The following is a 27466-nucleotide window of genomic DNA, read 5'->3' as shown; positions in this document are numbered from 1 at the left end:
GAAGATGTTACCTGGACTGGGGATGAAACGTCTGAAAATCAACTTCCCAGCTCGGCAATCATACTCACAACCGTGACAACTGGCACCCAAATCTTTACACAAACCTTATTCACATGGATCACGTCCGCCACTCTGCCCTCATCAATTCTTTGTTAATTCTTCAAAAAACTCAATCAAGTTAGTGAGACATGATTTCCCAAGCAGAAAGCTATGCTGACTCTGCCGATCAGTTTTTGCCTTTCCAAATACATGTCAATCCTGTCCCTCAGAATTCCCTACAACAAAATGCCCATCACTGATGTCAAGCCCACTAGTCTATAGTTTCCTGACTTGACCTTACCACCTTTCTTAAATATTGGCACCATGTTAGCCAACCTCCAGTCTTCTGGCACCTCACCTGTGGCAATCGATGATACAAATATCTCAGCAAGGGCCTAGCAATCACTTGCTCAGCTTCCCAAAAAGTTCTAGGGTACATATGATCAGGTCCGGGGAACATAGAACATAGCAGCCCTTCAGCCCTCGATGTTGCACCGACCTGTGGAACCAGTCTGAAGCCTATCTATCCTACACTATTCCATTTTCATCCATATGATTATCCAATAATCATTTAAACCCCTTAAAGTTGGTGAGTTTACAACTGTTGCAGGCAGGGCGTTCCACGTCCTTCCTACTCTGAGTAAAGAAACCACCTCTGACATCTGCCCTTTATCTATCACCCCTCAATTTAAAGCTGTGTCCCCTTGAGCTAGCCATTAGTATATGAGGAAAAAGGCACTCTGTTCACCCTGTCTAACCCTCTTATTATCTCACGTCTCAATTAAGTCACCTCTCAACTTTCTTTTCTCTCATGAAAACAACCTCAAGTTCCTCAGCCTTTCCACGTAAGACCTTCCCCCCATACCAGGCAACATCCTAGTAAAAACCCTTTCCAACATCTCCACATCCTTCCGATAATGTGGTGACCAGAACTGTGTGCAATATTCCAAGTGTGGCCGTACCAGTTTTGTTCAGCTGCAACATGTCCTCGTGGCTCCTAAAAGCAATCCACTAGTACCCTCTGCTTCCTACCATCAATCCAATTTTGCATCCAGTTTGCCAGCTTGCCCTGGATTCCATGCGATCTAACCTTCCTGCCATCCATCACACCTCCTTGCTTCTGTAAATTCCTCACTGCCACTCCAACTGAACCATGCGATCTAATAGGATTCATCTCCAAATACACTTCCTGAAAACATAATCATCAGTAACATGGGAACTCTCCCTAATCGCCCACAAGTGATAGGGAGAGCATATCACACTACAAAAGGCCATCTTTGCAACTTAATCTGCACACACAGAAAATCTTACTGCTGTAAAAAAGTGCTCCGGGCTAACTTACTACTTCGGTTTTATATTTTAAAATTTTAATCGAGACACAGATCTCAATACAACATTGAATCAAAAAAGAATCCACTCAACTCTATTGTAGATTTACAAAGAAAGAACAGTAAGGTTACATTTATAAACTATTTACTTAGCTGCTCCCCTGCTGAGAGCGCTCCCACACAGGTTCCTCGAAGGTCAGCAGTGAATTACGCTGTTTGTTAACTTTTGTTAGATACAATCTGATGTCCAAAGACACAACAAAAGATTTTACAATACAAAAGTAAGGGCTAATAATTGGCTTGTAAGTCAATTCTAGTTGGCCTTATAAGCAATGGTAGGAAGCAGAGGGTACTAGTGGAGGAAAAAAAAGATAGGCTCCCCATGTATTAAGGTAATTGAAAAAATGTGCAAGTCTTGGATATAGTCTGACTGACTGCAGCAAACAGGTCTCTCCAGAAAATTGCAGTTTTGACCTCCTTATCAGAGGGTTATCCTTGCTACACTTTTATACAAAAGTGCAACAAAGCTTCCCCAGAATGATGGTAGGATTGATATATGAGGAGAGGTTGAATTAGTTAGGATTATTTTCGTTTTCAGAAGAATGAAGGAGGACTGTCAAAACCTATAGAAGGGAGCATGAAAAGGCCTTTACAGGTAGGATTAAGGAAAATCCCAAGGCACTCTACACTTACGCGGGGAACAAGATGATGGCTAGAGTGTGGGTAGGGCCATTCAGGGATTGTGGAGGGAACTTGTGCCTGGATTCAGAGGAGGTAATGGAGGTCTTTAATGAATACTTTGTTTCAGTATCCTGAGAGTGACCTTGTCGTTTGAGATGATAGCATGAAACAGGCTGATATGCTCGAACAGGTTGATGTTGAGGAGGAGGATGTGGAGATTTTGAAAAAGTTGAAGATAGGCAAGTCCCCTGGGTCAGACGGGATATGCTCAAGGATACTACAGGCAGCGAGGGAAGAGACTGCTGCATCTTTGCCCACAATCTTTGCGTCCTCAATGCCCACTGGAGTAGTACCAGATGATTGGAGGGTGGAAAATGTTCTTCCCTTGTTCAAGAAAAGGAATAGGGATAATCCTGGGAATTACAGACCAGTCAGTTTTATGTCAGTGGTGGGCAAATTATTGGACAGGATTCAAAGAGACAGGGTTTTTGATTATTTGGAAAAGCATAGCTTGATTAGAGATCGTCAGCATGGCTTTGTGAGGGGCATGTCATGCCTCACAAGCCTTATTGAATTCTTTGAGGAAGTGACAAAACACATTGAAGGTAGAGCATATGAATTTTATCTGATGTATAAGGATTTTAGCGAGGTGTTTGCGAAGGTTCCCCATGGTAGGCTCATTCAGAAAGTAAGGAGGCATGGGTTACAGGGAAATTTGGCTGCCTGGACACAGAATTGGCTGGCCCATAGAAGACAGAGGGTGGTAGTGGATGGACAGTATTCAGCCTGGAGCTCAGTGACCAGCGGTGTTCTGCAAGGATCTGTTCTAGGACCTCCAGTTTTTGTGATTTTTATAAATTACTTGGATGAGAAAGTGAAAGGGTGGGTTAGTAAGTTTGCCGATGACATGAAGGTTGGTGGAGTGGTGGATAGTGTGGATGGCTGTTGTAGGTTGCAACGGGACATTGATAGGATGCAGAATTGGGCTAACAAGTGGCAGATGGAGTTCAACCTGGAAAAGCGTGAAGCGATTCATTTTGGAAGGTTGAATTTGAATGCAGAATACAGGCTTAAAGGCAAGGTACTTGGTAGTGTGGAGGAACAGAGGGATCTTGTGATCCACATCGTAGATCACTGAAAGTTGCCACCCAAGTTGACAGGCTTGTTAAAGAGGGATATGGAGTGTTGGCTTTCATTAGGGGGATTTAGTTTAAGAGCTACAAGGTTATGTTGCAGCTCTATACAGCTCTTCGAACACACTTGGAATATTGCATTCAGTTCTGATTGCCTCATGATAGGAATGACATGGAAGCATGAGAGAGGATGCAGAGGAGATTTACTAGGTGCTGTCTGGATTGGAGGGCATGTCTTAAGAAGAAAGGTTGAGGGAGGCAGGGCTTTTCTCATTGGACCGAAGGAGGATGAGAGGTGACTTGATAGAGGGTTCAAAATGATGAGAGGCAGAGATAGAGTGAAAAGCCAGAGACTATTTTTCAGGGTGGAAATAGCTATCACAAAGGGGCATAATTTTAAGGTGATTGAAGGAAAGTTTAGGGGAGATGTCAGAGGTAGGTTCCTTACACAGAGTGGCAGGTGCATGGAATGCACTGCCAGTAGTGGTAGTGGAGTCAAATACATTAGGAACATTTAAGCAACTCTTGAATAGGCACATGGATGATAGTAAAATGAAAGATATGTAGGGTAGTTTAATCTGAGAGTAGGATAAAAGATTGGCACAACATTGAGGGCTGAAGTGCCTGTGCTTGTTTTATGCTTAATTCTAGCAGGAGCACACGAAGGAAGAATCTCCCAATGAAAGCAGAGTCCAGAACTGGGTGTCACAGTCGAAGGATACAAGGTAAACCATTTCGGACTGAGAGGAGAAATTTCTTAACGCAGAGTGGCAGGCCTGTGGAATTTGCTAATTTGAGTATGGATTGGAGCACTTTAAGCAGCAGCAAGGAAATATCCAAACATAACCTGCATTGTACATTGGAAATAGTCCCATCCTCCTGCCATGTGCCTAATTCAATCAAAAAGATGTTTCACAGGAAACTAACAAAAGTGAGACAATGTCGGACTTAGAGAATACCCTATGGCTACTCCATTTACTGGGCATAATGTAACATCATTGAAATTATCTGTATTAGTAGTTAAGTTCATAATTTCAACGACCACAGATTCAGAAAATGGTGGCCCCGTTAGGTTTCTGTGAAAGGGAGAAATGCAACTCTTGTTCACTTTCTTGAGTGGTGTGGTTGCCAACAGTCCTGCTGTATTCAATGAGCATATTCAATGAGCACACAGACAAGGCACTGCTGTTGATAGGTAGGTTGCATATAGTTTGAGCATAGGTAAAGGGATCACTTTCCATTGGGATGAATCCAATCATAAATGTTGCAAAATAGTTTGGTACTGATGCACAAATCAAATATTTCTGAAGCCTGCTTCAAACTAAGCTGTGCAATCACACTTGATGGCAGATCGAACAGATGTGAATTTGGGATCATTCATAAGAACACAGTGACTTATGTCAACATAATTGCACTGGTTTAGCATGACTCCGCTAATGCCTTTACCAGATACAAATACTAAATGGTTGATTTGGCCTCGATGTCTAGCAATTTCATTTCTCTGCCAGAGTGATGACAGATACAAAGGTACAAGCCCCAGCGACTGGCTAATCAAAAAAAAGTGTTTCACTGGTTGTCGATAGCACAGAATGTAGAGCAAAAAAGTCGGAGAGTCATAGAGATGTACAGCATGGAAACATTTGAGATTTGCTAGCACCTCCTGAACAGTCCTGAGTGATCTAACAGCTATGTTAAAAATAAATTTATCAGTAAAGCTGATCATTTTGCTCATTTATGCTTGCTCAAAAGAACATTCATTCACATTCCTTGATTTTGCAAACAATGGGTCCTGCATATATCCAAGCCTTGCCCAACATGGGAAGTTTGAAGTTTGCAATACCTTATATCACAGCAATGCTTCATCCAATTAAGAGTCAACTCATCACCACCCCTTTCATGTTATAAACTGTTTGAAATTTGCATCTTGCATTCATCCTGATCAGTGCAAGACAAACAACTTTAGCAATATGTCTCATTTCACAGCAAAACTGTTCGAGCAGGTTGTGGAATGCATTTGTTAAGAATTATTTGTTATATGCTGCTGTTTGATAACTTTGCGAAAAATCACAAAACCTTTTCTTACAAAGAGAAAATGATTATGGTGTTTTAAAAATATTAAATGCGACTATATAACTACTTGCAACACTACATATTTTGGCCGTGCTACCAGATCAGTGCCAAGATACAGCATCAAACTGATTAATCAATTCAACTGCAGCAAGCTTTTAAAGGCTACAAGCTTAATATACACAGCTATTGCTTAAAACAATTTGATTCACTTAGCAAATAATATTTTAATGTTATTTATGTAACTAGAATACATTTTGATTAATCAGTTTAATTGTAACAGATCAGTCCCTCAGCATTTGGTTTTGACTTTTTAGCATTAATATTTGTACAATACCTTTAAGTTGAAAATAGATTTCATTAATATTTATAACGACCTTGAATTAATAAATTGGGTTTAAAATGATATCAAAGTAACTAATAAATAAGCGTAACTTAAAGTTCCTTAATGAAGATTACTCTGAATCAATGAAAAGCCTTTTCTATAGTGTATTTGCATGGCACAGACCTCCATTGCTTTAGGTATGTGCAGCCACAACAGAACTTACCAACTAAATTGTATGCCTGTGACAGCTTTTACTTTAAAATTATACGTGAAACTAAAGGACTTTGAAAACACCCAAACAGCCCGAATAATTAACTATTTGCCTTTAGTTTTTAGTTTTATGCTGAATGACATTGATACTTATGTCATTACCATTGTGAAAGACAATGTAAACTAGAATGTAATGATCACATTTGTATGGTATGGAAGCCAGAAGCACATCACATTTTCAGTTTTACTCAAAGGTCACCTTTTAAAAATATTGATCCGTAGCAAATAAAATATTCAATCTTTCCTTGTGAAGTTAGTGAATTTCATATCAATGAAAATTACTGTAATTGTCCTGAAAACAACCATCTACCAGTGATAGTCATGGAGTTATAAAGGTGTACAGCACGGAAACAGACCCTTTGGTCCAACACGCCCATGCCGACCAGATATCCCAAACCAATCTAGTCCCACCTGCCAGCACCAGACCCATATCGCTCTAAACCTGTCCTATTTATATACACACAGATTGAGCCCATTTGTCTGAGTGCTTACATGATTCACGTGCTGTTCTTGGCTATTGCACAATTTAAAATTACAGTGTTCAATCTGTTATTTAAGTCTTTAATGGTGAATTATGAAAAGTGCATAAATGAGCATTTCAATAATTGTTGCGACAATGATGCTTTGTTTCTAAAATCTGGTTAAACAAATGCATTTTATTTTTATACCAATGCAGTTTTTATGTAAATTAGATGTAGTATAAAATCATTTGGGACTTGCAATAGGAACAACATCAGCCCTATCAGAGTTTGGGTTTCAACTTATCTGAATCTGATCTTAAAGCTTCCCCTTGAATTGCTTTCAATTACATGATCACATGACAATACAGCTAAAGACAGCTGTAACAAGGTCATATGTTTCACAAAATTGACTTTTGAAGTGGGGAGTCCAGAATTAGAGGGCATAGGTTTAGGGTCAGAGGGGAAAGATATAAAAGAGATCTAAGGGGCAACTTTTTTACGCAAAGGGTGTTATATGTATGGAATGAGCTGCCAGAGGAGGTGGCAGAGTCTGGTACAATTACAACATTTAAAAGGCACCTGGATGGGTATATGAATAGGAAGGGTTTGGAGGGATATGAGCTGGGTGTTGGCAGGTGGGACTAGATTAGGTAGGGATAGCTGATTGGCATAGATGAGTCGGACCAAAGGTCAGTTTCCGTGCTGTACATCTCCATGACTCTATAAAAGCCCTCTATATAATTCAAATCACTTTCACAAGAGCAGATTAGGAGTATTCAGGACAATTTGAATGCTTATGAGGAGTCAGGTCAGGATTACACTTATTTGAATGGGAATTGGGATAATTAGTCTCAGCACACAGACCTCACAAATTGTGACCAATTCCAACTGAATGCATATCTCTTGGTGAAATGTTTGGGGAATCTGACTGAAAAAGTCCACAAATAGTAAATATTCTTTTAAATGATCTTATGTAATTTCAGAAACAAAATACTTAAACAATATTAAAGATAAACATGTTCCGAGAATGGCCATTTGCAAAAATGTACCTTCAGCTTCTATCACACGTCTTGAAAATTGCATTCTGCAGTATATTCTAATATTTTTAAACCAGGGCATTTGATGTAAATTACTAAAATATCCTACACATTAAAAGTACTTTCAATTATATTTGCAATGATTCAGAAAAAAATAATTTCTGTACACACTCTTGTTCATTTTGATGTATTTCTGAAGAAATTGGGGAGGAAGCTATTTGCTTATAATTTAGTTATTCTCTACCAATAGCATGGAGATTAAAAAATTGCTCAAGTTACATTAATGAACATGGTGATCCCTTAACAAAATCAATGAAACTTGGTCTAAATTTAGAAATCACAAAATTAAAGACTATCCCTTTCACATGATCTGACTCCAGCCTTAGCTAATCTGCTTTTTAAAACACTCATGAAAAATCTCAACTCGAAACTTAACTATTCCAACATAATAAATAAAAATAAGCACTCCAGATGTTGATCTCAAATAAAAGAAGAAAGCAGAAAACGATGGACTATACCAATGTTGTCTTGGTTGGCCTTCAACCTTAAATAAATTTGCACTCACCTAAAACTGTCACTCATATCTTAACTTACACCAAATCACATTCACCTATCTCATTCTTAATCGTTGACTGACTGGTTCATGGTCCTATAATATCTTAATATTAAAATTTTCATCCTTGTTTTCAAATTGCTTTTTTATCTCATCCTCCATTTTCTATGACTATTATCAGCATTAAAAGTTGTCAAGATATCTGTGGATCTCCAAATCTGTATCCTCAATTTTAATTGCTCCACCACCAGCAGCTGTGTTTTTATCTAATTAGGTCTTAAGCTTTTGAAATTCTGCTCCTAAACCTTTCCCATATCTCTGATCTTGGTGAAACTGGATTCATTCTGTCTGATTTTTGCAGTCAGCATGTCAATGTTTTAAAATCAAGTTAAATGGTGCTCATATAACAAAGATTTTCCTCACAAAGAAATAATTGTTTGCTCTCGAATATGTTTTGTCCTTGGATTTTATTAAGCCCAAAACAACATTTTGATGTGGCATAGTGCTTTAGGCTCTAACATTGAATGTCTCACCGATTCCAAATGAATATCGCAGCACTTGCATACCAAACACCATTACAGTGTACTAATTTCAATATGACATTTCCGAAAGCCTATTGGCACAGTGCTCTAACTAAGCCTCTGACAACACTTGCCTCATTGGCAACAATGAATGTTTCCTTCCACAAGTTCCATTCGTTAGTTATACAAAAATCGAATAAGCAGTATGCCTCAAATTTTTCCAAACATACGTCACTAGGGTTGTATTTTTCTTTGTCAGCAACCTGTATTATCCAAGAATTTGTGAAAGAGTTTGAATGCATTTGCCAGTTGTGTGGTGGGATATGTATTAAGCTAAAAATAAATAGAGTCAAGAGCTACCCAGCACGTAACACCTTTGAAAGGGTTACTTTGTTAAGTATTGCTGTGACAATGATATGTACACATCAGCTATCATCACTAGTAGATTATGCATCAGAATCAAAAAGACAAATGTTTACAATGAAGGGAGAAGATATTCCTGAAATAAAGGGTTGCTTAACTTAGGAAATCATTTTTTTTCTCCATACCATGTTTTAGGAAGGGTATTATTAAACTGGAGAGAGTTCAGAAAAGACTTACCAAGGCATTACCAAAAATGGAGGGTTTGAGAAACAAAAATAGACTGGAATGGCTGGGAGCGAAGGAGGTTGAGGGGGTGACCTTATTGAACTTTATAAAATCACGAGGGGCATAGACAAGGTGAATGACAAGGATCTTTTCTGCTGGTAGGGGCGGTGGGGACCCCAAAAGAAGGGGTTATAATTTTAAGATGAGAAGAGAAAGATTTAAATAGGACAAGAGGGGCATTTTTTTTAAACAGAGAAAGTGGTGGGTGCAGGTACAGTTACAAAGTTGAAAAGACATTTAGCTAAGTTCATGAATAGGAAAGGTGTGGAGGAATATGGGCAGAGCAGGGAGGTGGGACTAGTTTAGCTTGGGAACATGATTGGCATGAACAGGTTGGACCAAAGGATCTGTTTTCAGGCTGTATGACTCCATGACTACAAAAACATATACAAACATGCGCACACACAAGCCATTTGGCCCAGTGTCCCTGCCAGCAACTTCCAAGAAAAGCTAATCGAGTTCCATGCCTCCTAACATTTTCACCCAAAAGCCTGTAGTTCTTTCCCTTTAATTATTCAATTTCCTCTTGAAAGTCACAAATGAACATACAAATATTTAAACTTCTAGGCTGTGCATTTCAGACAGGAAACATTTGCTGCAATAATGAAAAAAAACTTTTCTGCTATCTTGACTTCCTTTGCCAATCATAAGTTGGTGTCCATTGTTCTCAACCTTTCTGCCATGTTCTGCGATCTGCACATGAAGTCCACGAAGCAGTGAAAATACCAGCTTGAGTTAACAGTGAGTGCAAACAAATCATCTGCACTGATTATTAAAATGTTGAGAATAATTTAATTTTAGAATTGGTTGAGATCACAATCAGCTTCACCAGAAACTTCTGATGTCATTAATAACATTAACACATGCAGAACAAAAAAAAACTGATTTTTCACGATCTTCAACAATCTTTATTTTGTTAGATTCAAGTAAACATCACTTATGTTAACCTCAAGTGAAAAACCCATTATGGCAGACTTATAAAACTTACTAAGTAAACTCATTTGTTAAGCTTTACAATTTATGTTACAATACACCAGATATAGACAGCACCATGACATTTTAAGTAATATCATGTCTTTTAACTGAATCCTAAATCTGATTAAGTAAATAGTGTTTTTGTGTTTTAAATCTTCACACTTATGAAACAAGATTTGTGTTATATACTACAGAAACAGAATGCATATAGGAGGAAATAATAGTTGACACAATGAACAAACTGCATTATTTTGATCTTACTTAAACCCAATATGTATCCATAGATAAATAATCCAGGATATTTCAGGAATTATTATTTCAGTCTAAAGCCTAGTACTAAGGTTACAATAACTCCTTCAGTTCAGATTCTTTGATTACCTCTGGTCAGCACTTACATATTCTTTTTTGTTAAATGGGCATGCTACAGAAGACATTACTAGACAGAACGAAACTTTCCTTCTAGCTTCCATAGATGAACAGAGAATTTTATCATCATCCATTTACAAATCCATAATTTAAATTTAGTCCCTGCTTTGGAGGTGAAAGGATAATACACCACAATGTTTATGGACTATGTATAAAATCTAACAAAAGTAGAAAATGATGAAACGAACGTAAAAAACAAGATTCTTGAGAGGTATTGAACCATCTAACAATGATACAAGTTTGTTTCAGCAACATTTCACGTTGAACACAGTCTCCCTTCTTGTGTATTGCATAAAGATTATATGTTTTTTTTCAGATTTTTGCTTTGGTTAAAATTATTTATTTAACTGGAATGAGAGGAAAGGAAAGTGGATCCTGTGCCTACAATACTCAAGCATACCTCCTGACAGGTTGACCAAAGAACAACGTTGCCGTCTGTGGAGATGTCCATGGGATGGACCATCCTGCCCTCCTGACAAAGGATAGCGTTGACGAGGGCAAGAAAATGGAGGAAAAAGGTGTTACAAAACAAACTATACTTAAACATGAAATAGTGATTAATTCCATAACAAAGGAAAAACATTTCCTTTTATTTAGTGGAATTATTACATCTCCTGTCATGCAGTTGTAATTTAACCAAGTAATCACTGTTGGTAAATGAAGTAGACGTTCTGTTTCTCAATTTTGCCAGTTTTAGCGCAGTTTTTCTTCTACAGCTGCCTGAAGCTAGAAACCTGGGACATGCAGATGTCTGTTATTTCATCACATTGTACATAATCTTTCTTTAATGTAATCCAGTCAACTTGCAAACTATCCGAAACAAATTCCCATAACAATCTGGCCTATTTGAGCAAGAATGCTGTAAATAAAGAAATCATGCAGCTACCGAGCAAACTTGTCAGAATGTAGTCATGCCTCCCTGAATACAGTAAGCTGAATCTGCCAACAAAACAACATATGCTTCACAATGCTTGGCAGAATATTCAGTTTGTACACAAGTCATTTGCATTTTCATTTTTTTAAAAAAAGGATAGAATTGACATTTAAAATTTACATTTCTTTTCAATGCACAAATTATTATTTGAAGATCAAGGCCAGTATGAGAATAATTTTTGTACTATGTATTTGTGGAAGACACTTTGTCAAACAGGTTTCCAACTCCAAATGATTTTCGAGTCTAGAAAAGGTGAACTCAATTCTTCAACGAAAACAAGAATATTTCTGATCAACAAACTGAAGTATGTCCACATTTCTGATTTATCTTCCTCCTCAAAAATCATACTAAAGGGAGGAAGGTAATCTGCCTAATGTTTCACATACCATTTTAGATAGGATTACAAAAAAAAAAGCTTCTAACTCATATTTCTGTCAGGAGGTGGCCAAAATATATAGTAACAAAATTAGGAGAAATGCCACAGTCACTTAAGCACCAAGAGGACGGAATATTAATGTTAATCTTGAAATAACCACTTAAATTATACATAAATTATGCTGGAACTAACCTAAGTATTTGGTTACTTGCATTTTTCAGTGAAAGAGATATCTTTGAATTGATAACATACAAGAATAAAACCTTCTTTATGAATATACCTGCTACATTTTGTAATTTATAGAACAGTACTCAGTGGAATCTTATAATATGCACCATAATCCTAGTGATAAAATTGCAAAATACTTATTAAAAATTTTACAAGTACCTAAAATTGAAGTTTGAAAGTAAATCACAAGACAATGTATTAGTGAAAAGTTCATCACTGTAAAACCATACCTGTGTCAGCACTGGTTTGGCTACAAATGCCACTGCTGTTTGGTACCATTGCTGCTGAAGAGGCTGCAATTCTTGAATGGTGGTTCGAATGCAAATTATTTCCCAAAGTCATTGCAGACTGATGAAGCAGCCCACAATTTCCATTACCATGGAGTTGTCCAACTAACCCAACAAATTGATTGTTTGGGCCCTGACAATTGTGGATTAAATTAGTACTTGTATTTTGGCAAGAAATACCTTCCCCTCTTGTTAAATTTTGAGCTGATAGGTTATGAATGGAACCTGAGTTCAGACTGGTATTTGAGAAGCTATGTTGGTTGGAGGAACCAGAAATACCTGTTGTGGAACTACCACAACTAGTGCTGCTATTGCCACTTATTTGAGAACTTTGCGAACTCATCGATTGAAGTAATTGAGACATGGTATTATTCATGGTTAAGGATGAATTTTGTCCTTGTTTCCTTACAGAGTCAATCACAGACTTTGGGACTCCAGAGCTGCCCATCTGAGACTGTTTTAACATACTCAATACTGTAGGAGTTCCTTGTTTCCGCTTCCTTAAAGGATCCTTTTGCTGTGCCATGAGCTTGTCTCTCAGAGCCGCACGTCCACTCTGACCTTCATTAATGGGAAGAAGCATGTTGGCAGTTGGAGGAAACATGGTATTTAAAGTGCTATGTCCTTCACTATTGCCACCACTGCCAACTCCACCACCACTGTTACTACCAGACAGTTTGTTTTGATTCGCTAGCTGTGCTTTGGCTGCTGCTGAAAGTAAACTACTTGCTGGAAATGAGGCAGCATTATGCTGGTTCAAAATTTGATTTAAGGGCATTCCAAGCAAACCTGGCTGACCCTTCTGCTGTGGTACATTTCCAACAGATACAGATGGAAACAAAGGATTACTTTGAGGATTCAGAACATTGTTCATTCCAACCAACAATGGATTAGGAATATCTTTATATTGATGAAAAAGCCCTTCAGGCTTGGTGGATGGACTGGATGGCATGGATGGTCGTGGAGAACCCATAGATGACCTTGGAGACCTTGGAGGAACCTTTATTCCACTGCAGCTTGACTGAGGACCTGCAGGTGGCATCATTAAACTTCCATGATCAGATGATGTAGAAGAAGACCTCGACCTCTGTGGTGATGCCTCAATTCTTCCCATTACAGGTCCCATCATGTGTACAGGTGAGGCGACAGGTGCAGGAGATACAGATGTGGATGTTGAATGTTGGACCCGTGGGACATGGGTTCCATGGTTTACAGGGCCAGGTTTGACTGTTGGCAATGGTAGGTTGCTTGGCAAAGGGACAACAGCAGGAGGCATGTTTACATTCATCATAGGTACCTGAGAGTGCATGGTTGTTGGGAAGTTAGATGTGCTCATAAGTACTGGGTTAGGTTTACTTGGTATGGGGTCAAGGATGCCTAATGGATCCTTTTCAGAGGGTAATGGCTTTTTCTGGAGAGCACATGATGTTGAGGCTCCTTGGGGAGGTTTGTGAAACATAATTCTTGGCATATCAACATTTGATGAATAATTGCAAGAGGGCGTTTTCATGACAGGACTTTTTGTAGTCATTGTTGGTGAAAGAGGTATAGAAGTCCTTCCGGCCATAGCACAGGATGAGTGGGATGAAGAATTTTGCATCAGAACCGTTGGTGGGGAATGGGGTATTCTATTGATGTGAACAGGACTGGAGTTTGGCCCAGCATGAAATCCTGGATTATTTCTCGTAAACACATCAGGACTTCCCACTGTATCAGTCCTAGGAGATATAGAACCATCACCGTAGATTTGTGATCCTGAAGATGCTGGGCTGGATAGACCACCATGGCTTCCACGGTATGGAGACTTCTGCCCTTGATCATTGCTACCCAGTCTCTGCCTGGAATAACCATGAAGCTCCTGCTGGGGACTTCCACATAATTCCTGTTGATAGAGTCGTGTCACAGCATTTGGACCTCCTGTCATCAATTTAGGCAGAAACGTATTCTTGTAGTCTGGCACTGTAGAATTTACCATTGCTTCTTGTGATTTATTCCTCATTGCTCTTGGTGTTGTCGCCCGTGACTGTACCATCAGAGTTCCACCTTTTTAAAAAATAAGAAAGGTTGGTGAATAGCATAGAAGAACATAATTTTCACAAGAAGAAAATTCAACCAAGAATTGCAGTCCACCTTCACCACATTGTAATCCTTACTTAGGATAACATAATGCTTTTTGTCCTTAAAAGCAATTGTATTTTTATAATCCTAATGAACCAACTCCCTTTCAAGAAAAATTATTTGGCTCTTGAATAAATTACCCATTCTAGGAAGAAACTACAGCAAAGTGGATGCAGGAGAAGTGATACAATTAACTGCAGTGAATGAGGTTTAATTCAGGGAGTTTTAGGAATAAAGAAAACCAGCTAGGATTTGCACTCAGGATTGTTGGACAACAATTCTGATTTGAAGTTTGGTGCACAGATACCAGCTCAGGACAGGATTGGATCTGGCTGTAATAACATTTTTTTAATGTGCTAAGACCAGCTTTTGTTGTTCATTTCCACTAGTTTTGAGAAGGTGGCGGTGAGGTGGTGATGGTGGTGGTGGAAGGGTAGGGAAATTAGTAGGGAGATCAAGGTTTTTCATATCAGATAGAAACAGGAATAGCTATTTGGTCCTTGGACTCAGCAACTGGCAGCACTTGTATTAGTGGGGTAGAGATTTGGGCAGTGCTGTTTAAGGTGGCTTGGTTAGTTGTTGCAGTGCATTTTGTAGATTGCATAAACTGATGTCACTGCCTACAATGGAGAGAATGGCAGTGTGAGGTGGCGGTTGGGAGGGTTAATCTCTCAGCCCATCAAGGATACTCCATTACACCCCTGACTTGCATCTTGCAGATGGTGAGCTTGCTGTTAGGAAAGAGGAAGGTGTATTACCAGCTCAGAATTCTCACTAGTACTCGGATAGTCCATTGAAATTTATTACACAGGAAACAAGTGAACAAGGTCACTTGATTGAGGAACTGGATGGCCACTTCTACTGCTTCTTGTTGAATAATAAGGTAGTCAATTAATCCCAAGCATATCCCTTCATTCGATGAGGTCCAAACAGAATATAGCCCATTATCCCAATTACATTTCAATTAGAAAAGAAAACCTAGCTACCTCAGTTTTAAAATCAACAAGTAGTCTATCGGCACTATCTTCATATATTCTATTCATAATCTTCACACTCTAATAAAAGAAGCTAGAGAATAGCTTTCAAAAACTTACTTGTTCCACCCCCTGGGCTGGTTAGAAGCAGGGAAGGATGTGGTGCCTCAATACTTTTATGTAGTGTAGCTACTGCAATTATCTTCCGTTTATGAATACAAAGTTTTGTCAAATCTTCATCAGCTTTGACATCTTCTGCTGTTCTTTGCTTTACAGTTGCTCCAGGATCAAAAGTAAACACCTAAAGACAGTACAGCACTTCTGCATTAAAAGTTTCAAATTTGGTGTTACATTTGTGGCTTGCTGAGGGCAAAAGTAACGTCAGAGCACTATCACTTCATATAATCCTGTACAAGCATTTGAGCAATATTCCTTCTCTCCAACGCCAATGCACTTTTGTGTAAAACATGCCTTTTTCAAAAATACCTGAAGGCTCATACTAATGGAGAGGATATATAGTGATTATTGGTTGAGGGAATAGAAAATACTAAAACATGAAAAACAATTATACATATGATTTGTTTGTGTACACTGTGTGCAAGATCAACTGCCATCAATAATAGCAAAGGTAGTCTGGAATTAACAAGGGTTTTAACCAAATAATGAAAAATATCTAGTTCTTAAATTGATGATGCCGCTCTGATCTTTTCTACATTAATTAGCTGACAGCGGGTCCTTTTCGCATGTGTTTGTTTACTCATTTGGGGAATGTGGATATCTGTCGTTAACTCAACATTTATTTCCCATCCCTAAATGCCCTTGAGAAGGTAGTGGTGAGCTGCTCCCTTGAACTGCTGCAATCCTTGAGTATATTGGATGAATAGTTGTAAACATGCAATGCTCATATTGCTGTGAGCTCTGCATTTTCTGCAATAAATATAAACATGATTAAAAGAATGAAATTTTTACATTTCTTGCTGACTGCAAGAGTCGATTATCTAACTGACCTTCACAGGCATAATCAAGGTTGGATCACGTTTATCATCCAAATGATGTGATAATGAGAGAGAGGACCTACCTTCTCAATTATTCCTTCCTATCAAATCTTGAGTTTGGGCTGTAACTGAAATCCAGCTAAGTATTCTTACAAATTATTATTGAGACAATATGAATAATGCATTTGTAATAAAGTGTAGCAAGAACCACGCAGGTTTACCACATTATGTAACAATGAAAATATGCTGTCCAATCCACCTATTTGGATAAAGTTTTGGCATACAACACATTAGTATTTCCAATTTTAAGGGATATCTCAATGTTCTTGCTTTTCTGGTAGAGTTATTACATCATAAATATACCTAATTAGCTGTCAAAGGTGCAAAATATTTCTAATATTTTTATTACCTTTGAAAGAATGAGAGGACACTCCAAGCCACACTTGCATGTTCCATCGGTGAGAAGATATGTTTTGACTTGCTCAATGCAGGCCAACACTGAGCCACTAGGGCTAAAGATAAAAAGAAAAACAAAAAAATTGTAAAAGATACCACAGAGCTATCTGAAGAAAAATAGGGGACTTGGATATTGCTTTAAAAAAGGCATATTTTGACAAAGCCTTCTGTTTTGCACATCAAGAGAATTCATAAGCAAGTCAATTTAAGGGGAAATAACATTGAAAGTGGATAATAAGGGAGCGCTAGTTGGTTGACAAATGGACTTGGATTGGTAAAGGCATTGTCATAAAGAATGCACCAGTCATGATGATGGTCAGTTAACAGCCAGGGTTTATATAAATATTTAACCATCCAGGTGACACTGACTAATCAAGTTATTGTCCTGAAAAATGAATCAGCAAATGGTTGCCAGCTACTTTATTGCACTGAAAGAAAAGCAATGCATGTATATAGAGATGTACAGCACAGAAACACACCCTTCAGACCAACTCATCCATGCTGACCAGATACCCTAAATTAATCCAGTCCCATCTGTCAGCATTTGGTTCTCCCTAAAGGGGTGGCATGGTGGCTCAGTGGTTAGCACTGCTGCCTCACAGCGCAAGGGACATGGGTTCGATTCCAGCCCTGGGTGACTATCTGTGTGGAATTTGCACATTCTCCCCATGTCTGCGTGGGCTCCCTGTGGATGCTCCAGTTTCCTCCCGCAATCCAAAGATGTGCAGGTTAGGTGAACTGGCCAGGCGAAATTGCCCAGTGTTCAGGGATGTGCAGGTAAGGTGCATTAAAATGCTGAGTAGTAGGGGAATGGGTCTGGGTAGGTTACACTTCAAAATGGCCAGTGTGGACCTGCTGGGCCAAAGGGATTCTAAATCCAGCCAATTCATATACCAATCCATATGCCTTTTAAATATTGTAATTACATGTTCTTTCAGACTACAAAGAACAGAACCTTGTGTGTTAATACATGTAGTTTTCTACACACACACACAAATGTACTTTACTACATTAACAGAAACATGATGATGCAGGATTCCTCTCACACAAATGAGTATTGTGGAGCATGAATTTCAGTGTTGGTGTGATGCCATAAATGTAGGGCATACATCTCAAAGACTTGTGGACCATATTGAACAGTGTATCTCTTTGGCTGTTCACAACAAGCAAAGTACTGACCATATTCAGTCAGCCCACATTTGCAAATCTTTCAACAGTGTCCAACATTTGACCAACTTCAGGAATTTGACAGCATCTGTGGGATAATCTGGATGTTTTCCAATAATTACACTGATAATCAATTTAGGATTGTCAGTCAAACTCGCAATGTGGTGTGTACTAGAAGCTATGTACTTGAATATACTGGGCCTGTTCTTTGGAGACAGGAAGAATATACAATGAATGGAAGAGCCTTGGGAAAAGTTGATGGGCACATAGATCTGGGAGTGCAGGTCCATTGTACCCTGAAAGTTGCTGCACAGGTGGATAGAGTGGTCAAGAAGGCATATAGTATGCTTGCCTTCATCGGACAGGGTATTGAGTATAAGAGCTGGCATGTCATGTTAAAATTGTACAAGACATTGGTTCGGCCGCATTTAGAATACTATGTACAGTTCTGGGCGCCACATTACTAAAAAGGATGTGGATGCTTTGGAGAGGGTGCAGAGAAGGTTTACGAGGATGTTGCCTGGTATGGAAGGTGCTAGATATGAAGAGATGTTGAGTAGGCTAGGTTTATTTTCACTAGAAAAAAGGAGATTGAGGGGGACCTGATTGAGGTTTACAAAATCATGAAGGGTATAGACTGGGTGAATAGAAACAAGCTTTTTCCCAGGGTGAAGGATTCAATAACGAGAGGTCATGCTTTCAAGGTGAGAGGTGGAAAGTTTAAGGGGGATACACGCGGCAAGTACTTCACACAGAGGGTTGTGGGCATTTGGAACGCGCTACCAGCAGAGGTGGTAGAGGCAGGCATGGTAGATTCAGTTAAGATGCGTCTGGACAGATGCATGAGTAGGTGGGGAGCAGAGGGGTACAGATGCTTAGGAAATGACTGACAGTTTAGACAGTACATTTGGATCAGCTCAGGCTTGGAGGGCCGAAAGGCCTGTTTCTGGGCTGTAAACATTTACTTGCATTGTGCCAGTTTTGACTCTACCAAATAGCTAACAGCATTTTATTTGTTCACTTGTCAGATTCAGAGTTAACATGCCTGGTTTATCATTTAAACAAAGTCTAGTAGCTAACTGTAATTCTTTATTAACTGGTGCATTCTCTATTGCAATGAATCCACCATCATCGTCCACTTGCCAATTAATCAGCAATCACCTTTCGTACAGTTTGTTTTCCCCTTAAATTGGTGTTCTTGCACACTGATGAGTACAAAAGAATATTTGGGCAAAATGTGTTCTTTGCAGCAATGCTCAAGTTCTGTTGTACCAAAAGTAGGAAAATTCTTTTTTCCTGCCCATCTCTAAAAAAACTACTCATTTCCACAGTACGTGGCCGCCTCTGCTGTACAAACAATAACTGCTGTTATTGCATTCAGAATATTATATGCACTTCTAAAAGTAGTTTATTAATTTTGAAGCATTTTGAACAAAGACATTTTAAAGTTTACTGAAGTCCTTTATAACAGTCGAAGAATTTGGTGCAAGAGGAGAATTTGTTTTTAAAAAATCCTTCAGGCAAACAAAATAACTCAATTTAGAGTCGAAAGGAATCATATTTCATCATGATTGTTACTTTCTAACCCATTTGTTTCATTTTCACTGCAGTTGCTTGGACATTTTGATAGTATAAAATGTTAGTTGAGTATATAAAATCAGTACTGATCCAATAACTTCAATGGAGTCTACCTCAGTATCTTGCATCTGAAATCAGTCCTGCATACAAGTTCAAGAATTCCACCAATATCAGCATCCTTTTAAAAACACATCTTAAGACATCCACTGTACAACAATTCATAATCTTGCAAGAAATGAGAGAGCATTAAGATACATTCTCAGGTTGCTAACGAGATCGGGTTTGCAGTGATCAATTTTAAAATAATAAGAATTAAAATTCTGGTAAAACTCAGAAGATCATCCAACATCTGGGAGGAGAAAGAGTCAATGTTTTCACCTTTCAAGAAAAATTATACTCTGTTGCACTGCAGCTTGCTCAACCTTTTTCTGACGTTAATAGTTCAGAGGTCAAATTGATGGTTTATTTAAACTTTTCTCACTCAAACCCTTGCTAAAATTAACGCTCCACAGTCTCCTGTGATTTCGGGCAGTCTTCAGTCAAGAATTACATAAGCAGTACGTTAGTCTCTTAAAAAAAAAGTATGCAGTTAGGAACAAACTTAAATATTTCCAAAATAGATTTTATAACCCAGAACTAAGAGTTATAAAATTCTCTCTCATGAACAAAAACAACTTGACATCATGCAAGTTCTCAGTGTGCATAATTTTTATTTTCTTGAAATTCCATGTTTCTGTTTCCTGCTTTTACACATATTTCATTGCGAAAACAATGTTGAATTCTGTTTCTAATCTTATGCTCTAGAAGTTCATTTCCTGCAAGAACACACTTACAGAACATGCCACCACACAACCAACCACAATTGGTAGATTCAAGGTAAGGATTCAAAGTTTTCCTATGTTTCAATTCAGACTGCGGATACAGTTGCATGGCATAACAAAAGAGCAACTAGAGCTCTCTAGCATTTTTTTAAAACTCATTTGACATCATTTATTGCCCATCCCTAGTTGCCCTTGAGAATGTGGTGGTGAGCTGCCTTGACCCGCTGCAGTCCACCTGCTGTGGGTTGACCCAGAATGCCATCAGGGAGGGAATTCAAGGATTTTGAAAAAGTGAAAGACATACAGGTTTAAAATAATACAAAAACATGACAACATGTCATCTTGAAACATAAGATTTTGAGAAGGTTTAATAATGTTCAACAATAAGAATGCTCAAGCACATCTACCAGGCACAAAAATGCCAACTTTTCTGACATCCACTGGAATGAGGCCAAACAAAGTGAACTGAGGCGCCAGATGAAAGAAGGGATGAGCACTGTCAGGGGTTGGAAAAGGGGGTGATCACCAACTATGGTACAGGACAGTCTGCTTGATTGGCACCATATCCAAAAGCAACTACTCCTTCCATCAACGATGCTCAGTAGCAGCAAAATGTACTTCGTACAAAATGCACTGCAGAAATTTGCCAGACCCTCAGCAAGCATTATCCAACCCAACTACCATTAGCAGGACAAAGACAGCAGATACAGAGGAGCACCACCACCTGCAAGTTCTTTTCCAAGCCATTTGCCGTCTTGATTTGGAAATATATCATTGTTCTTTCACTGTCATGAGAATTCCCCCCCGAAAAGCACTGTGATCTACCTACAACACACAGACTTCAAGAAGGCAGCTCATCACCACCTTCTCAATTGCAACCACGGCAATACATGCTGGCCAGCTATCCCATAAGTAATAAAAGGAAATCTGGATGTGGGATTGAACCTTGATGTGCAGAGGCATGAACATTCATAACACAGAGGCTGAACATTTCTCGAGGTGTTGGAGTCATGTTCTGAGCTGACTTATTAGTCAGATGTTGAGCATGGAAAAAGACTCTTTGATCCAACTCGTCCCTGCTGACCAGGTATCTTAAATTAATGCAGTCCCATTTGCCAGCATTTGGCCCATATCCCTCTAAACCCTTCCTATTCAGATACCTATGCAGATGCCTTTTAAATGTTGTAATTGTACCAGCCTCTAGCATTTCCTCTGGCAGCTCATTCCATACACGTACCACCCTTTTCATGCAAAGGTTGCTCCTTAGATCCCTTTTAAATCTTTTTGCTCTCACCCTAAATGCATGCCCTCTGATTCTGGATTCCCCCCACCCCAGGGAAAAGACTTTGTTCATTTATCCTATTCATGCCCCTCATGATTTTGTAAGCCTCTACAAGGTCACCCCTCAGCCTCCGACACTCCAGGGAAAGCAACCCAGGCCTTTTCAGCCTCTCCCTCTCACTCAAACCCTCCAACCCGGCAACATGCTTGTAAATCTTTTCTGAACCTTTTCAAGTTTCACAACATTCTTCCTATAGGACGGAGACCAGAATTGCACACAATATTCCAAAAGTGGTCGAACCAATGTTCTGTACAGCTGCAACTTTAGAACAATTGAGAACTTAGGCCATAATACAAAAATATATATTTGGAGCAATAGAAAATATTTCGCTTCTTCAAGCTTGCTCAGCTATTTGAAGAAATAGTTGCTGATAAGTTTGCATTCTGAGTTGCACATTTCCATCAACCCCAGTAAACTTTGATTTCTTTTCCTTACAAACATATATTTCCGCTTTAAAAATATTTAATAACACTGCCTCAACTGTCACTTGAGGCAGAGTGTTCCAAACTCATACAACCTTGCGAAAGTAGTTGATTCTTTGTCTATTCTAAAAGGGTGCCTCCTGTTTTCATAACATTGTCCTCTAGCTCTCGGTCCTTTTACAAAAGTAAACATCATTTTAACATCTACCTTGCCAAGACCAGTCAGGTCTTCAAAGAAATTTCAATCAAATCATTGTTGATTCTTCTAAACTCTTGAGTCCAGTCTTCCAAATCAAGCCCAATCTTTCTTAAGGTAAAAAATGCCCCTGTATAATTGAAGTATAACACGCTTACTTTTATGTTCAATTCCTCTTGTAGTAAGGGATAGCAGGGGTTTAAGTGAACAGAAGAGTTTCTGGAAGCTGGAACAGAAAATCTATGGAACTAACTTCCAGCAAATGCATTTAGAATTCTGAAAGACTGGCTAAAGCGTATATGTTCACTCTTCATGCCAATGGAAACAAATCCACCCTGTTCAAACTATCTTTAAGACAACCCACTCATTACACATTTAATTTCGTAAACCACTGCTGAAATGCCTCCAATGTATTTGCATCTTTACTTAAAGTTGATCAAAACTGCACACAGTAGTTGAGATGTGATCTCACGAATACCCTGCATAACCAAAGCACAGCATTCCATGGGTTGTCTTGATTTTGCACTGTACCTGATTACAATTTTTGCGTGACTCAAGCGCCAGGACACCTTTACACAGACATCCCCATTAAAAGCATACATCTCTTTTTCACTTTTACTGCCAAATTCATATTTTGTCATTTTACACACCATTTGCTGGATTTTGACGACTCACTCAACCCAACTGCGAGCTCATGACTCCTTCACAACATATGTTCCTCCATATTTTGGTGTCATTTTAAATTTAGCTACCATGACTTTCTTTTTTACCCTCACCTAAATCATTCATGTAAATTTCAATCAAGTTGAAGCCACAGCACAGGCTCCTGTGGGACTCCATTTGGCATATCCTGCCGATGAGATTAAAAACCTGTTGATGCATACTTTTTTTTGTGCCAGCAAATGTTCTATCCAAACTGATATGGCAGTTCATCAAATGTCTTCTGGAAATCCAAATACAATACATTATCAGGCTCCCCTTCATCCATATCACGTTATGTCTTCAAACTACTAAACAAATTGGTTCAACATGATTTTTCTTTCACAAAACTGTGCTCATTCTTGATTCCATCAAGTTTCACAAAATGTCCAAAGATAATCTCTTTAGTGATCAATTCCAACACCTTCTCAATGACTGATGATGAGCTAATTGGCATATAGTTTCCTACTTATGGTCTCCCTTTTTTAAATAAAGGGGTTATATTTGCTACTTTCCAGTCTGATGGAACTTTTCCAGGCCGAGTGAATTTTGTAAAGTTAACACTCATGCATCTACAACCTCATTTGCCACTTCTTAAGATCTTAGGTTGAAGATCTGGATCTGAAGGATTGTCACTAATTCTACTCTAGGTTCTATCGCCGTTCCACCTACTGATTTTGAACTATTATGAGTATGCTTTTGTATTTTCTATAGTGAAATCTGAACCAAAATATTTGGATATTTTATCTATCATTGCCTTGTATTATCCATCATTTTGGATTGGCTCTCCATTCTCACTCTCCAGAGGACCAACGTTCACTCATTCTTCTCCTTTTCCCAATACCTTTAGAGACTCTATTACATTCTAACTAACTTCCTCATACTCTAATTTGTTTTTCCTGATCATTCTTTTCACCCTTCTCAATTCCTTACATTCTGACCAGTCTCATCTGCCACTCATTCTTGTACAGTTATATGTTTTTTCCTGTTTTCTCAGTTAACCACAGCTGATGGATTCTTGTTTAGAACTTATCTTTCCAGCAGGAAAATTATTATTCTGAGTATTCTGCAATATCTCCTTAAATGTTGCAATAATCTATCCTATAGCTTAGTATATGCCAGTTCACTCCAGCTAGCTCTACTTTCATGCCTACATAGTTGCCCTTTTCCTAAATTAGGAACACCAGTTACAGCCAAAACTCTTTTGCCTTTTAAAAACTGAGTGCAAAATTCAATATATTGCAGTTGTCATCATCTTGGGTGACTTTATTCCAAGGTCATTAATTCATTCTGTCATACTATGTAAAAACAAGCCTAATATGACCTGAATGGTCACTTGTAGAATATGCTACACAAAGCAGCTCATTCTGTGAGCTCTTCACCCAGACTATTGCTGTCAATCTGATTTTTCCGGTTTCTGTGTGGATTAAATTCACAAATGATTATAGCTGTTCCATTACCACCAGCACCCAATAATTTTGCTTTGTGGTACATTGTAGTTACTGTTAGGGGGCTTGTTGTTGACACATCAATTTCTTCTATCCCCTATTACTCCTCATCTAATCTCAAACCAATTTTCTACCTTAATCTTCTGAATGATGCTCATCACTAATTACTGCACAAATGGTATCCTTGCTGAGCAGTGCTCCCACTCCACCTTTACCCAGGGTTCCCATTTTTCTCGAATGTCATAGACACCTCAAAATTCAGGACTCAATTCTTGCCAATGTGCAGCCATGTCTCTGAAGTAATTATCAGATATTTAGAACAAAGAACAAAGAAAATTTACAGCCCAGGAACAGGCCCTCCAAGCCTGAGCTGATCCAAATGTACTGTCTAAACCTGTCAATCAATTCCTAAGCATTTGCATCCCTCTGCTCCCCACCTACTCATGCATCTGTCCAGACGCATCTTAAATGAATCTACCGTGCCTGGCTCTACCACCTCTGCTGGCAATGTGTTCCAAATGCCCACCAACCTCTGTGTGAAGTACTTGCCGCGTGTATCCCCCTTAAACTTTTCACCTCTCACCTTGAAAGCGTGACCTCTCATTTTTGAATCCTTCACCCTGGGAAAAAGCTTGTTTCTATTCACCCTGTCTATACCCTTAATGATTTTGTAATCAGGTCCCCCTCAATCTCCTTTTTTCTAGTAAAAATAAACCTAACCTACTCAACGTCTCTTCATAGCTAGCACCTTCCATACCAGGCAAGATCCTCGTAAACCTTCTCTGCACCCTCTCCAAAGTGTCCACATCCTTTTGGCAATGTGGCGACCAAACTGTACACAATATCCTAAATGCGGCCAAACAAATGTCTTGTACAATTTTAACATGACATGCCAGCTCTTATACTCAATACCCCGTCCAATGAAGGCAAGCATACTAAATACCTTCTTGACTACTGTATCCACCTGTGCAGCAACCTTCAGGGTACAATGGACCTGCACTCCCAGATCTCTCTGCCCATCAACCTTTCCCAAGGCTCTTCCATTCATTATATAATTCACTCTAGAACTAGACTTGCCTAAATTTATTACCTGTGCTTCATTTAATTTGCTTTGTAAGGAATTACGTATGTATTTAGTTATAGAACATTTAGTTTTGTCCTTTTATTATCTTTGTAACATCTAGTCTCGATTGTTGATGTATTTTTTTTCTCTTTATCTCTTGCAACCACTGTGACCTCCATTGTCCATTTCACTTTTCTTTTTCTCACTCTTAGATATCTATCTTCCATATTTGATCTCTTGCCTCTACTATTTCATTTAAAGCCCTCTCTACCTCTCTCGTATTGTTTACCAGAACACTGGTACTGGCACAATTAAGGTGCAGACTGACCCAACAGAATAGTCTCCACTTTCTCGACTTCTGTTGACACTACCCTATGAACCAGAATCCACTTCTCCTATGCCAACCTTTATCGCAATTTATTACGCCAATTGTATGTACCCTTATGGCAATTTGCATGCAGTTTAGGTAACAATCCATAGAGTAACATTTGAGGTTCGGCACGTTGCTGGTACCAATATGGACCAATGAGTGGATCTTCCCTTTTTCATTGCAAGTTCCTCTCCAACCCTGAGAAGATGTTTTGAAACTTTGTATCAGTAGGCAACACAGCATCTTGACTCATTTTTCATTGCAGAGAGCGATGTAAAATCCCTCAATGTACTATCCACTACTTCAATTACTTTTGCTTTTTATCCATCCACTTGAATGGCTTCCATAACTACAGTGCATTCGTTAGTTTGCTCATCCACCCTCTAGCTCCCACTTTCATCCAAATAAAGCGACAGACGTTCGACTCCTTGGACAGTTTCAAAGATACTCCTATTGTCTGGCTCTGCTTACCTGTCTCGCTTGCAGCCACACTTTCCAATCCCTGACTAAGTCAGAAAACACATTCTAAATGGTGTGACTACCGTCATGATGTGAAACAGCCAGCTGACTTGACCCCTTTGTGATATGTCACGATGCTTGTGCTCAGTATCAAGCTTAACCCCTTATCCGACAAGTTAACTTGTCTTCACCCAATTTGTCTTTTTCAGAGTGCGACGAGTAAACTCGTCCAAAACATATAATTTCAAAAACAGCCACAGACGAGTTTATAAGTCAATTCTCGACATTTCTGGGCCCTTCTCAGCTAGAAACGGATATACTCGGTGACTCATACGTCTGGTAGCTGTGTCTCTTCTACCTCAGGCATTGCAAGAAGCGTCGACGCACCGCTTTTGGGCACACACAGTCATTCGTTTTTTTTCTGTTTTTTTTTTACAAATTACGCCCAGATGTCGAGCTCAGAAGATGACAATGAGTATGAACCTTCTATTAGAAGCTTGGATACATCAGATGAGAGTGCAAGCTCATCTGATAATGGCTATTCTCTCTCAAGTGAGAAGGAGGAGGAGGAGGATGGACGAATTTGGTGTCGACATGTGGTGTCGGAAGAATGCATGCTTCCTCCACCACCACGCTTCCCATTCACTGGAAATCCTGGAATATCAATTGATCAAGACACAGCTGATATGACTCCTTTGGATTTTTTTAGTTTTCTATGTGACAACAGAATTATTGATCAAGTTGTGGACGAAACTAATCGCTTTGCTGAACAAACTGGAGAAAGAGATTGTATGTGGCGCCCTGTAACAAAGGCAGAAATTTGTGTGTTTTTCACCTTGAAAATGCTTGGGGGTATTGTGAAAATGCCAGATCAAGAAATGAACTGGTCGTAAGATGAACTACTTGAAAGACCAATTTTTTTTTGCCGAAAATGGTATCTTCAAAATAAAATTTCAAGTAAAATATTGGAAATAGATAAAACAAAAGTTATTTCCATAATCAGCATTAAAAATACTATAAAAAAAAGCAATTAAAAAATAGTCTGAAAATGAAATGTTTTCTCCAAAAA

At 38.8% G+C, this 27466-nt stretch overlaps 1 protein-coding gene across 5 annotated transcripts in view; it reads right to left on the bottom strand.

Moving 5' to 3' along the window:
* mbd5 (methyl-CpG binding domain protein 5) overlaps window positions 1–27466 on the bottom strand; it is a 249617-nt gene that overhangs the window by 67815 nt on the left and 154336 nt on the right. For 3 of the 5 annotated variants that reach the window (XR_015757722.1, XM_087989241.1, XM_043694122.2), the window contains exons 6-9: window positions 16786–16888; window positions 15502–15682; window positions 12233–14332; window positions 10865–10936 (exon numbers count right to left, since the gene is read on the bottom strand). Coding sequence is in view for 4 of the 5 variants with exons in the window: in XM_087989241.1 (XP_087845367.1) it covers window positions 10865–10936; window positions 12233–14332; window positions 15502–15682; window positions 16786–16888 (2456 nt within the window). In the remaining variant the exon portion in view is untranslated. The remainder of the gene's footprint in view (window positions 1–10864; window positions 10937–12232; window positions 14333–15501; window positions 15683–16785; window positions 16889–27466) is intronic. The other 2 variants (XM_087989242.1, XM_087989243.1) reach the window with 1 other exon arrangement.

The sequence above is a fragment of the Chiloscyllium plagiosum genome, unplaced genomic scaffold (assembly GCF_037043375.1).
Source record: "Chiloscyllium plagiosum isolate Xiang-an unplaced genomic scaffold, Cpla_swu_hap1 HiC_scaffold_7, whole genome shotgun sequence".
Classification (NCBI taxonomy): domain Eukaryota; kingdom Metazoa; phylum Chordata; class Chondrichthyes; order Orectolobiformes; family Hemiscylliidae; genus Chiloscyllium; species Chiloscyllium plagiosum.
Note: the sequence above shows the minus strand (reverse complement) of the source record. Positions and strands in the feature narration are given on the sequence as shown.